At 32.5% G+C, this 13,636-nt stretch overlaps 2 protein-coding genes and 1 long non-coding RNA gene across 4 annotated transcripts in view; all 3 read left to right on the forward strand.

Moving 5' to 3' along the window:
* On the forward strand, positions 1 to 732 carry LOC111240581. 2 transcript variants are annotated; one of them, XR_002666003.1, is made up of 2 exons: positions 1 to 231; positions 530 to 732. It is a non-coding gene; the product is annotated as an uncharacterized LOC111240581 (long non-coding RNA). The 2 variants fall into 2 exon arrangements; XR_002666004.1 differs by having other exon boundaries at positions 542 to 732.
* Positions 733 to 989: 257 nt separating this feature from the next.
* On the forward strand, positions 990 to 6,935 carry LOC106777692 (ribosomal RNA-processing protein 8). The gene is made up of 10 exons (XM_014665397.2): positions 990 to 1,341; positions 4,478 to 4,621; positions 4,708 to 4,769; positions 4,884 to 4,935; positions 5,440 to 5,554; positions 5,650 to 5,744; positions 6,170 to 6,276; positions 6,364 to 6,478; positions 6,554 to 6,598; positions 6,711 to 6,935. The coding sequence occupies exons 2-10, from the start codon at positions 4,499 to 4,501 to the stop codon at positions 6,780 to 6,782; spliced, it is 786 nt and encodes a 261-aa protein (XP_014520883.1). The 5' UTR covers positions 990 to 1,341; positions 4,478 to 4,498; the 3' UTR covers positions 6,783 to 6,935.
* Positions 6,936 to 8,107: 1,172 nt separating this feature from the next.
* The window catches only part of LOC106777693, a 7,308-nt gene continuing 1,779 nt past the window's right edge, over positions 8,108 to 13,636 (forward strand). Inside the window, exons 1-5 of the mRNA XM_022776004.1 lie at positions 8,108 to 8,296; positions 10,242 to 10,735; positions 12,501 to 12,608; positions 13,387 to 13,460; positions 13,549 to 13,628. Of these exons, the coding sequence (XP_022631725.1) occupies positions 12,544 to 12,608; positions 13,387 to 13,460; positions 13,549 to 13,628 (219 nt within the window). The 5' untranslated portion in view covers positions 8,108 to 8,296; positions 10,242 to 10,735; positions 12,501 to 12,543. The remainder of the gene's footprint in view (positions 8,297 to 10,241; positions 10,736 to 12,500; positions 12,609 to 13,386; positions 13,461 to 13,548; positions 13,629 to 13,636) is intronic.

The raw sequence follows: 13,636 nt of genomic DNA on the forward strand, positions 1-13,636 counted from the left end.
AAGTTTATTCAAAGTTAATTTAATTTATAATCTAGTTGAGAAAAAGAAAGGGGTAAATCTGGGTTTGGGGAAAACTTTTTGAAGAGAAAGGTTTATCTGAGAGAAAAATTTGAGAGTTTAGTGGGGTAGATGTCTAAGTGTTGATTTTGCAGGATCTAATCATCTCTTCTACCTCCTCGCTTTTTGTACCGCCCTCTCTCCGGCCGCGCAGCACAGAGTCTTCTTTTTTAGGTTTGTTTCCTTCTATGCTTGTTTCTGTAATTCCCTAATAAACATGGATAATATACTAAAATGATTGGCAGTAGCAATATATGGCTTTCTGGTAGTATCATAGTGATATTCTTAGATTATAGAATTTGTACGTCAAATTTCTTCTTTTACTTCATTGTTTGCTGCTTATTGTGTTGTTCTACACTTTAAAGATGTCTGTGTGTGGTGGGGGAATGGATCCCCTCGTGCTCAAGTTGATTGAATTGTTTTTTTTTTTCCTCTGTTTATACCTATGTATTGATTTTTTTTTTTGTGCTAGCAAAAAACTCAGGCTGGATAAGATGCTGGAGAATATTTTTTAGTGTGGTTGCAGATGCATTTTTTACAAGGGAAAAAACCTGAGATAAATCAGGAAGGGTTAGGATAAGGATTTATTAGTGCTTTTGTAATCACATGCATGTTGTAAACACCCACCACCCAATTTCGTCGGGATCAACTAAATAAAAGATTTTTTTTATTTTATTTTTATCTTATGTTCTTTCATTTTATTTTATGTTATTTTATTATTTTTAATTTTATTTTACTATTTTGTATTTGATTTGGTTTTTTTAAAGAAAAAAAACGAAAAAAAAAAAGAAAAAATGAAAAGAAGAAAACAAAAACGAAAAAAAATGAAAAAATGAAAAATGAAAAAAAAAAGAAAGAGGAAAAAAAGGAAAAAAAAGAAGAAAAACAATTAAAAAAAGAAAAGAAAAGAAAAGAAAACGAAAAAAAAAAAAAGGAAAAAAGGGAAGGAAACGTGAAAAAAATGATGAATGATGCGCTGCCCAAATGAATTGAAACGGGCTTCTTTACTGAGGAATTTGGTAAGACCCAAAAAAGCGACATGCGCAGCACGTAAACTACTACACACCCCTTTTGATCACCCACCACAGTCACGCGAGGCATTTAAGAGATTAATCAACTCTTCAGAAATCCATGGCTCCGTCAAGCACATGAGAAAAAAAAAAAAAAAAAATTACAGACCAAGCATTCTGGATTTCCCTCGCCTCCAACACCATACATCATTCACCAACTCACGGTTTTTCACTTACAAGGAGGAAACGATAAAAGGCATTCAAAAATATAGAAGTAAGTTTTGCAATCTCAAATTACTGTCGTTCTTCATTCTGATATATGTATGAGTCAGTATTTGATTTGCATACGGATTTATGCTTCTTCATGATATTGCTGCTTTACTCTACTGCTCTGGCGATCATAATTCGCCTTATGGGTTTGATCTTTCCCACACCTTACTAACTTCTAACACTGGCACAACAACCTTCAACTATTCTTTCTCACTTACTAACTAAACCCTAAACAGTTCCAACAAAAATCCATCTCCTAACACCTCTGAGCATCCTGGACTTACCTCTAACACAAACTCCCATTCACATAAAAGAAAGAAAAGAGGAAAGCCAGCCACTAAGAGCTCCAAGAGTTGTCTTCCCCCCATTCCATCCGATTCAGCGCCTGAAAAACAGAGAAAAACTAGGTCTTGAGCGTTGGATGCAAATGGGGAATCTGAGCAGGACCCCTAGGTTTCTGAATTGGGGGGCAAAGCCCTTGGGTCAAATTCATGGGCCAGATTCATCCGCACACCCCATTTCTCATTCTCGCACCCCTACGCATTTTCTTTTGGTTGGGCCTCGAGCCTTTTGTTAAAGGGATATGATCCCTGCACCTCCTCCCCGTTTCCATCCTCCACCTCCCCAACTTTCTTCAATTTTCTTTTATTACACAAATAACCTTTTTATCCTTATCGGTTGCTGGTTAAAATATTTTACTTCACCAATATATAAACATACACCCCACCTATGGAAATGGAGCATCCGTTGCACTGATATCACGGTTATGAGCATCCGTTCATTTCCACTTTAACCATTATTCTTTTATTTTGGTTTTTGAAACAGGTTTTACTCTATTTAAAAAAATTTACAAAAATAAATTCCATGTAAATTCTCCAACTTTTTGGTAACTTAAAAACTGTTACTATTAATTATACTGATACTATTGTTACCATTATTACCCCAATGGCTCAATACTCTGCATTAACTGATTTCACCAAGTTAAATATCACAATTACTAATCATTTTTATATCTTATAATATTGTCCTTTTTGTGCTTACGAGAATAAGAACAAATGAGATTCTATGGAGTGTGGAGGTGTGGGGTAAGCAGTAAAAGGGGGAGAGAAGAGAAGATTAGGGTTTTAAATTAAACATGGTAAAAGTAAAAAATAAAATTACTATAAGTTACTTTTGGAATATAAAAAAATTGGAGAGAAGGGTTAGGGAGTAGCTCCCGAGAGAAGAAGAGGTGAGATGCTGTTACTGAAGTATAAATCTAAATCTAGGGTTTCTAATTTAATAAGGTTAAAAGTAAAAATAAAAAAGTAAAAAAAAAAAAAAAGGNAAAAAGGTTACTTTTGTAATAAAAAAAATTGAAGAAAGTTGGGGAGGTGGAGGGTGGAAATGGGGAGGTGTAGGGATCAATCCCCTTTGTTAAATCTGTGTTTAGGCCTTGAGCTTATGTCTACTTGGCGCACACCCCCTGGTCTCATTCTGAACCCCATCCCATTTGGGCTCAAGCCCATTCTGTCTCAAAAAAATAGTTTGGGCACCATTTTCTTATTTAAGCATCTCTACACCTTTTATTTACTTATTATTTTGGCTTCTTTATTTTATCATTTTATTTTTTATTTTGTTTTATCTTTATTTTTCATTTTTATTTATTTCATTTATCTTTTTATTTTATTTCTATTTTTCTTTTTTCCTTTTTCCGTTTTAAATCTTTATCTACTTTTTCAATATATAAATATTAAAAAGACAACAAAAATAATTTTAAAAAGGTTAAGCACTAAACACATGTTTATCAAGAAAACGCAAGAAAAGCATTTTGAATTGTTGATTCATTGCCAGATATGGCTTAGAATCAATAGTTCATCATCTAAACTATTTTTCCCTTCTAATACTCTATTTGAGAGTTATCGATATTTATCAAATTTGTTCCTATCTAACGAAAACGCGGTTGGATCAAATGACAAAGACATTGTTGAGAAAAAGATGGTTTTTTCCATATGAGATAATTGTTGCTAGCTGCTCCAATGAATCATTGGTTTAACTGAATAACTAAAAAAGAATAGATAGACCTTTCTTTTTCTTCATCTTAGGTCGATGGATCTTCTCACTTGAAAGATCCCCTATATCGATAATACACATTCTAGTTGACCGAGCCTAATTCAAATTGTTTTGTTCCGAAGCAAAGAGATCCACGGGGCGGTTTGTCCTATTCAGATATTCACAACCAAGAAGTATTGAATATATTTTTTTTCGAATAGGCCAAGAGAAGAAAGGTTGGAATGCCAATAGGCATCTATATTTTGAATTCACCCAACCCGAAAGTACACTATCCATTTTGGGAANGTCCGGTGCCAAAGTCATTGAATGGGTAAGTCGCCAATTCCTAAAACGAACTATTTAATGTACTTTATCCGCCCGGTGGGCTACGAGTGGGTATTTTACCAGAGGTTTTTATTGTATCAATTTATCCCTGTGTGATTCTTGTTGAAGCATATACTCCTCGGGGAGGGTAGGGTGCAGGACGGACGATTTCAAAACCAATTACCCATTCATTAGATGGAGAAGATCACCAAGATTTTGTGATTCGCTGTTGAACTTATTCCAATTCAATAAGAGATCTCAATATTATGTCCTGAAGAGGACTCGAACCTCCACGCTCTTTAGCACGAGATTTTGAGTCTCGCTTGTCTACCATTTCACCACCAAGGATTAAGGTAGAAAACTCTTTCAGTGTGAGTAAGGAAAATCCTATATGCATCAATAGAATTACCTGAATGTGATTCCTTCTAACTCCTCAGAACTCAGTACATCTTTGCAAGTCCCATGCATTAACAAGTGTATTTAATTGTGTTGTGGTTGCTGTTATGGAGGAATATCCAAGATTTAGTAGTCACATATCACAGTCAGAGATTCAAAAGCTAACTGATCATATTATGAATGCGTTGGTAAACCAAAATAGTGAACATTTTTATTCATTAACCTCAGCATACACGTTCAAGAAACAAATAAGGCTCCCTGAATTATTTGGTTGAAACTTTAACAATTTGCAGTCAATTTTTAAAAGATAGTAAATTTTTATTTTCAATCAAAGAACCCTAGCACCAGTCTGGTAAGCAGAGAAAAAGTGACAGAAAAAGGATTTGCAGAGCTAAATCAAAATCTAAGCAATGGGTGAGAGTAAGAAACGAAAGAAACGAGGAGGCAAAAAGGGTAAGGAGGAACAACAGGCTATTCCTTCCCCTTCTGCGAAGCGCACAAAGTTGAAGGAACCCTCCACCTTTCTGGAAAAGGTACTGCATAATCAAAACACAACCTTTTATTTGTAAATTTATGTTTTTTTTTTCTGGGTTTGATGGGAATGGTTTGTTTGTCGCAGATGCGAGCGAGGTTGTCTGGTGGGCATTTCAGGATGATTAACGAGAAGCTCTACACTTGCACGTATGTTATGTTGTGTTGTCTGTTCGCCTGTTTTATTTTCTTCATTGGTTTCTGCTCCTCAAACTTAGATTCTCTGTTATATGTTGTTCTTTATGTTGTGTCATGTCTTTTAAGTGGGAAGGAGGCTCTAGATTATTTCAAGGAAGAACCATCGTTATTTGACATGGTAAGGGTTCTTTTAACTTACATTCTTTAGATATAAAAAGGAACTCATGATTTCTTGTGTGATTGAACCAAATTTTGTTGCTGTCTTCACTTATCACCTTGTTGAATCTAAGTCTAGGCCCTAGCCTTCAAAAGGGATAAGATAGTTTGATCAATGGAAGAACATTTAAACTGGAAGGTTCTGACCACTCTAGACTCTAGAAATTTGATAACCTCTATATTTTGTTTAAAGTACACAAATGTATGTTGTTATTGGTATAAAGGGCAAATTAAACTCACTTTCCTTGAGGTATATTCAAACTTTGACCTATTACATTACATTAGTCTAGCACAGTCGTTGTAGTTCTGGAGAAATAAGGAGAGATTTTTGCTAGTGGGAGCACCATGCTATGTTTTTTGTTATATATATTAAAAGAAGTGTTTCGATTTTTCTAGCATGGATTTTAGTGGTTTCTATATCCATTCTTATTGTCTGTCTCAATTTGTCTTTCATGTATCTGGCTAGTATCATGCAGGATACAAATCGCAGATGTCAAATTGGCCTGAACAGCCGGTTAATGTAATTATCAAGTGGCTGAAAAAACAGAGCCCTTCTTTTGTTATTGCTGATTTTGGTTGTGGTAAGGAGTTACTCTGACCTTATTGCAAATTTTCACTTTTACCTGATGCCTGTGTTCTTTTGCTCATTTTTACTGCCTTCATGTTTCTATTCCAGGGGAAGCACTCATTGCTAAAACTTTGAAGAATAAGGTTTTCTCTCTGGATCTTGTCTCCAATGATCCAAATGTAATTGCTTGTGACATGGCAAATGTATGTTTTCCTTCTAGTAAGCCTGTGCACATTGGAAGTTACTTTTATAGCATCAGAAAGTAGTAATTTTATTTGTCATCCATCCTTGTCATTATTCATCATAATATGTCAAAAGTCAGTTTATGACCTTCATAGCATTGGTCAGTTTTTGGCATTCATTTCACAAAAGTGTAATGTTTCATTTATTTGGAAAATAAAACATTATGTGATCATGAATATTTTTATTGATATGAATATTATGATATGCTATTATTACTGGTAACATTGCAAACCAGATGCAACTGGTCAGGCTTCAGGTTTGCATTTTTTGTTAGTTTCAAAATAAACGCAGTAGAGTCCTAAACTGAGAACTGTCTCAACTCAAAGCACTTATTTGAAGGTTATAAACCAGATTACTTACAAGTGCTTCTGTGAAATATTGGCAGACTCCCCTTGTCTCCTCATCTGTTAATGTTGCTGTGTTCTGTCTTTCATTGATGGGAACCAACTACCAAAGTTACATTGAAGAATCAAATAGGGTGCTAAAGCCAGGGTTTGTTTCCTTTTGCATGATCTTAATTTCTCTTGGTGGACTTTGCATCCCTGATGAGAATCTGACTTGTATAGTTTTCTTTAACAGTGGCTGGCTTTTGATAGCAGAAGTTAAGAGTAGGTTTGATCCAAATACTGGAGGAGCAGACCCTGAAAAGTTTTCAAATGCTATTTCTGAGCTAGGTTTCAAATCTGTAAAGAAGGTATGGATAAGTTCATTTCGTTACTGCAATTAACTTGGATTTGAGTTTTGCTAACTGGTGTTTACACACATGCAGGACTTCTCAAATAAAATGTTTATTTTGTTTTACTTTACTAAAAAGGTATGCAGCAAATTGCAGGGAATATGATTTCATTTTTTTTTTTCTCTTTTGTTCTTTATATATTTGCAAGATATAAGCATCTCTATTATTCTGCTTACTGTTATGTGTGTAGGATAAGCAAATTTCTAAGAGGAAGGAGATTGAATGGCCAACCCTTAAACCTTGTTTATACAAGCGTAGATGATGTTATAACATTTCTGTTTTTTTTTTTTCTTTTGTCTGATGTACTCAAATGTTATCTGTATCAGTTAAATCGTTCATATTTTTTAATGTTAGCATACTGTACCATTTTTTATAATTTTAAACGTAATAAACAATTATTATTACAATTTTCCAACTTATATTTGCATGAATAAATGTATAAATTAGTTATTTGTTAAAAATAATGGTAGTTTGTAAATATATTGGTATTTATAGTATCAAATTGTAATTTAAATGGTTATTAGTTAGGCAAAATAATATTTTTAGTGTGAATGGGAAAACAAGTATTCAATGTAAAGGAAAACAACTTTAAATAAAAAGTAAACAATTTTTAGTATGAAAAAGCTTAATCATAATATGCATATCACAAAACAACTTACTTGATATCGGATTAAAAATAACACCTAGTCAGGTAATTTAATTTAAATAAAAAACTATTTGTAACAAACCTCTAAAATATAATTTAATAATAATAATGATCAAAATTTTAAATTAATAACAATGTTTATCATAATATTTTTAACATTGATATTAATAATGTACATTATACTAGAATCGAATTTAGCTTAATAATAACAACTTTATAAAATAATTTGAATAAATAACAGCTAAAATGCATAAATTCTAAATTATTTAAGTATATTAAAACTTATAGTTCTATTTTTTAAGTTAACATTTTACACTTTTAATTATGCATAACTTTATAATAATAACTAATTTAAAAAATATTTATTACGGCCATATAAATTAATTAATTCAATAATTATGTCAATAATTTTAAAATAGTTAAATCAATAATCCGTATTCTACATAAAATAATTACTTTGTAAATATGATTAGATAATAATACTCTCTATATCTATATATAACAAAAAAATTTCATTTTTTGTGTTTATATTTATTTTTCAATTTTATCTTTTAAATAATTTTTTTAAATAAAAATTAATTATTTTATCGTTTTTATTTAACCACTTTATAAATTTAATTATTTTTTAAATTAAAAAATTATGTACAAAATAAAAAATATTTATAATAAAATTATAAAATTATTTACATTTAATTTTATAAATATAATAACAATAATAATGAAGATGGTGTTTTAAATTTTGAACACCAACATTATATGAAAAAGGAATATCTATTTACAAATGTATTATTATAACTTCTTAATGTTAATTAAATTAAATTAAACTATTCTAATAATTCAACTACATTAACTACTTTTTTTTTTTAATTTTATTTCAGATATAATGATGAATATTAAAAATCAATAAGTTTATTCAGTTTAAAATCTAGCTGAGAGAAAGAAAGAGGTGAATTGGGTAAATCTGGATTTGGAGAAAACTTTTTGGAGAAAAAGGTTTATCTGAGAGAAAAATTCGAGGGTTTAATGGGGTAGATGCCTAGTGTTGATTTAGGATCTAATAATCTCTTCTAACTCCGAGGCTTATTGTCCCGCCCTCACTCCCCCGTGCCGTGTCCAGTCCTCTTTTTTAGGTTTGTTTCCTTCTATGCTTGTTTCTGTAATTCCCTAATTAACATGGATAATATACTGAAATAATTGACAGTAGCAGTATATGGCTTTCTGGTGGCATCATTGTGTTATTCTTACATTATAGAATTTGTACGTCAAATTTCTTCTTTTACTTCATTGTTTGCTGCTTCTTGTGTTATTGTACACTTTAAACATGAGTGTGTGGTGGGGATGGATCCCCGCATGCTCAAGTTGATTGAATTGTTTTTTTTTCTTTGTTTGTGCCTATGTATTGATTTTTTTTTCAGGTGCGGGCAAAAACCTCAGGCTGATAAGATGCTGGCGGATATTTTGTAGTGTGGGTGCAGATACATTTTTTTCAAGGGAAAAAACCCGAGATAAATCAGGAAGGGTTAGGAGAAGGATTTTTGTTAGTGCGTTGTTTAATTTTGTAAATGCATGCGTGCGTGTGGTGGCAGTGAACCAGTGGAACTTGTTGGACTTTGACAAAATTCTGAAAGGAGAGACATGGGTGGGATAATTGCCAATAAACCTCCTGTAAATGCCCATGGGGCTTAAGAATCCATGAAATGCGGTGGGGTATTTGGGGTGAGGTCAGGTGGTGAATGCCGAGATTTTTTCAGGGTCGAGGGACACTCTTCCATCTTAGGTGATGTGGCCTAGGTAGGCAAATTCTGAAAGTCCAAAGATACAGTACTTAGATAAAAAAAAAAAAAACTTGTTAGAAACAAGTATGTCTAAAACTAAGCCGAAATGTGTTAAATGTTCAGGGAGATAAGAACTGCAATAGGAATATTATCTAAGAAAGCAAGGGCAAATTTCTGGTTGAAATTAATGAACCAAGTCATTCGTTATTGATTAGAAGGTGGATAGAAAATTAGTAAACCCAAAAGATATTAATTAGAAGTTCATCCACATTGGGAATATGGAATTGGGAATTTATCCTTGACTTAACAACATATAAGGCCCTATAGTTAACACAAAATTGCCATGACATATCTTTCTTCTTAACAAGGAGAACAGGGGAGGAGTAGTAGGGATTGTGGGTAAGAATTGTGATTCCTTCTTTTAACATTTTGTGGATGGTAGTGGTAATGACCTCTTTTCGGGACTGGGATAGCAATAGGGTTTGACTATCATGGGAGGGGTGTAGAAGGTGCGATAGGGTTTGTTTTATTTGTTTTCGCATATGTTCCAGTGTTTCACTTTCAATTGTCATTACTGTTGCTTATTTTGTATTGCTAATCTTTTTATCATATTTTCTTTAGAATGTCAGCTTCCCATCTCTCTATTTATTTCTATGGTGGGAATTATGAATTCCCTTTTGTCAACTCAAAATGGGAATGTGTACGCATAAAATAATGATAAAAAATTTAAGGTAGAAAACCCGTTCAGTGTGAGTAAGGAAAATCCTATATCCATCAATGGAATTACCTGCATGTGATTCCTTATAGCTCCTCAGAACTCAGTACATCTTTGCAAGTCCTATGCATGAACAAGTGTATTTAATTGTGTTGTGGCTGCTGTTATGGAGGAATCTCCAAGATTTAGCAGTCACATATCACAGTCATAGATTCAAAAGCTAACTGATCATGTTATGGATGTGTTAGTAAACCAAAATAGTGAACATTTTTATTCATTAACCTCAGTATACACATTCAAGAAACAAGTAAGGCTCCTGATAACTCCCAATTTTTACCTATTTTTCTGTGTTTAGAAAGTATTTTTAGTTTCTATTAGTTTCTAATTATGTAGAATTAGGTTAGTTTAGCATTTTTTTTTTCTTTAATTTTAGAGTTTTGTTAAAATAGTGTTAAATTTGTGTTTTTAGATGATAAATAATATTTTTCTAAATAAATAAGTGTTTTGCTCTATAAAAATTTGTTTTAGGATTCTATATTTTTTTTTTACTGATTAAATTCTTAAAGTTTTTTTTCTTTTATGCAGATAATACATTGGAGTGGGCTGCTGTGACGTAGAAGGGCTGAATTAAAAAGCCCAATGTTTTATTTTTTTTGACGAAGCTGTGCATTTTGAGTGAGCTGGCAGAAGATGCCTGCTTTGGGGGGTTCCCGTTGATTAATTGGGCTGCACCTTTGAAGAAGAAAATAAATTGGGTCGCTGCAGATGGAGTTGAACTTAATGAAACACACCGTTTTGGTGTATTGAGTGGCTGGATGAAAAGAAATAACAGAGGCTCAAATAAGTTCCGAGTCAGTTTTCGGTTCCTCCCCCTTTCCCATTTTCTTTCTTTTTCTGTTTCGGATTTTCCCTGTAAAAAGGGGTTTTTGTAATGAATAGAGTACGAAGGTGCACTGGGTGACAGTACTTAGGCTAGGTTTTCATTCTCTTGCTTTTAGTTTTAGAATTTAATGCTTTTGTAGAAGTAGATACGCTCTTTGCTACACTGGAGGTTCTTGGAGCTTTCCATTGGGTGACAGGTAGTGGGATTCTGAGAAACTCTGGTACCTTGTATTTCTAATTTTATGTTTTTGCAATGAGAATTTTAAATTTGATTCAGTTTACAGCTTTACTTGTTCATTAATTCCATTTACATTTTCTTCTCTTTTGATTTCGATTCCTGCAGATTACTTTTATGATTTGGTTTCTTGTTTTTACTTTTCGCTTCTTATTCTGTTTTATTTCTTTTAGTCTGTTTCATTCATTTCTGTTTAGTTAGTTTGCTTTCATCAATTGATTGTACATATTAGATGTTAGGTTTTGATTCTGTGTTAGAGTTTTGGTAAATGCATCTTTTGTAGTTGAATTTGACTTGAAATTTAAAGAAGACTATGCACATCAATAGTGTCTTGATTACATCAATAGTGTCTTGATTCGATGCTACAGGACCCCAAAGAGGGCCTGACTGTTCAAGATGTCTTCTTGAGACATAGGTTGCTTTAAGATTTCAAGTTTAAATTCAATAGCAAATATGTGTTTGACCACTTCTTTTCTGATATGTGATTAGGATTAGATTTAAATTCTGTTTTCTTTGGTCGCTTTTAAAATTCCATATTTCTGTTACTTTGATCATTAACCGTGGCAATTTTGGTTCATTATAGGTTCTATGTTTTTCTCTTTCATTCAGATGAGTATCTCACTAAAGTTTCTTTCTATTGCTTGTTTTTTAATAGGTAGCGGTAGATTTTAGATTCTGTTATGTTTGGGTTCTTTGCTTGCATTAGTATATCATTTTAGGATAAAATTCATGCATTATTTTCCTTTCTATTCATTTACTCATTCATGCATCATTCATTAAATTTCTTCCTTATCAGTGCATCTCTATTCTTTACATAGTTTCTGTTTTCATCACATTATCTTGCATTCATTTAGATTGAGTAGATGTATGCATTATTAGTTAGTTAGTATTATATTAGATTTCATTTTACATTTTATTTTCCCCACCTAGTTTTAGTAAATAAATAAATTAGGCTATAATTCTACAATTTCTAAACTTAATAAGTACCAAATCCACGGATTAGACCTTAGGTTGTCCTTATACTACATTAGTGGGGAATTTAGGTTTGTTTAGATTTTAGGCGACAAAAATCCTTTCAACAGCTCCCTGAATTATTTGGTTGAAGCTTTAATTATTTGGTTGAAGCTTTAACAATTTGCAGTCAGATGACTGCAGAAACAAAAGACTTCATTCACTAGCATATGAAAGTATGAATTCTTCTATTAAGTGAGATTTTTCAATTTGAGTTGTTTTTCTGAAACTAGGTTTTTTATTCGAACAATTTCAAATTTTGAACCAACCTTTTGCACCCTGTCCATTCTCAAAGCTCATTTCCTCTACAAACACATGGAGAAAATATCAATCAATTTTTTAGTGTACAAGACATGAGCAAACTCAGAACCGGCCTGAGTATTGGGTATCATAAGATGAATAACTATGCTTTCCCCGTGCACATCACCCATATAATTTCACAATTCCTAAATCCATCCTGGGCTTTTGAACATCACAACTTTTATTCTGGAAGGTATATACACGGGAGGAAGGTGAGTTATTCGGGATTGTGTGGCCTGATTTAGTTGTCAATGTATTGTGCTCTCCTTTTTTGTTAAATAGTTGAGGCCTTTGTTATCTATATTTTTTTATCTTGATTATTTTCGTTTCATTTTAATAATCACTAAATTTCATTGTTTCATAGACACAAAAGTATTTCTATTTCACTAGCAAATTTTTTGATGCTTAATATTCAGGTGAGAAATATAAAGTTGCCAACAAGAAGTTCACAGTAACAGTATGGTGGTCTCCAGTACAAATCCCCACAGCAAGGAGATAGCCATCAGAAGGAGGATTTCTAGCATGTAATTTTTTTACTTTTTTTTAATCTTTTATTGTATTGTAATGAATGTATCTTTGCTTGTTTTGTATATCTGACATGCGGAATAATTATCATATGTGATGCGTCTTTTTGGTTTTCATCTGGTAGTATGAAAATCATGCAAATACATCTAGTTTAAACTAAAATAATCCTTCCGAATTTGCAGGATAAAATTGTGCCATATTTATGAAAAAAATATTGAAGCTGCAGTAGTTGGAGAAGTAAATATTCGGCACATTACTATAATGTCATTGTTAGTGGGTAGTGTTCCAGTAGTTAATATAGGGTACATTACTATAATATGCTGCACTACTTCCCCACCAATTTTCGCATCAAATAATTCCAATTAAATTTTGCAATTCATATAGAAAAACCTGTATAAATTTACAGAATATGTTTACTCATTGCTGAAGGGTCCAATTGAGCAAGGCATTGGACCATATGCTTAGTTTCTTTGGTTGGTTTTGTGGCTGGGAAAAGAAGAGCTGGGATATTGGCAAGAAGTGTAGAGTTTTTTGGTTTCTTTCGAGAGCCATGCCTTCTAATCCACATTATACTAGCAAGTGTAGTTGGGATATAATGTCAATTATATTTAGAGTTCTTAATGAATACATGTACTAAATTACACATGTTTTGTACAATAGAAATAAGTATCATGATCATGACACTATATTCGGCACTTTAATTCTTAGCGTGTTTGGCCATTTTAATTCAAATTCAGTCAGTTATATAATTTCGCTAACTAAACTGTAAATTTATAGATTTAATAAACGTGAAGACGATTTCCCATCTTTGAGGGAATATAATGATTACTTGGAGGAAGTAGAGGACATGAGTAAGCTTTTATTGTCTTGTTAACAGCTGTTTCACTTGATAACTTTTGCTTTCTTTTCGTTATTTACCCATCTTTTCCCCCATTGCAGCATTTAACTTGATTGAAGGAATAGATATTTCAGCCATTGAAGAAAAAATTGCTAAATACCAGGAAGAAAATGCCGAACAAATAATGAT

The sequence above is a fragment of the Vigna radiata genome, chromosome 11 (assembly GCF_000741045.1).
Source record: "Vigna radiata var. radiata cultivar VC1973A chromosome 11, Vradiata_ver6, whole genome shotgun sequence".
Lineage (NCBI taxonomy): Eukaryota > Viridiplantae > Streptophyta > Magnoliopsida > Fabales > Fabaceae > Vigna > Vigna radiata.

Excerpts from the sequence above, each read along its gene's own strand:
- LOC106777692 (XM_014665397.2), top strand. The coding sequence starts at position 4,499 with ATGGGTGAGAGTAAGAAACGAAAGAAACGAGGAGGCAAAAAGGGTAAG. Across the intron at positions 5,745-6,169 it reads TTGCTTGTGACATGGCAAAT|ACTCCCCTTGTCTCCTCATC; the intron begins GTATGTTTTCCT and ends AAATATTGGCAG. Across the intron at positions 6,479-6,553 it reads GTTTCAAATCTGTAAAGAAG|GACTTCTCAAATAAAATGTT; the intron begins GTATGGATAAGT and ends ACACACATGCAG.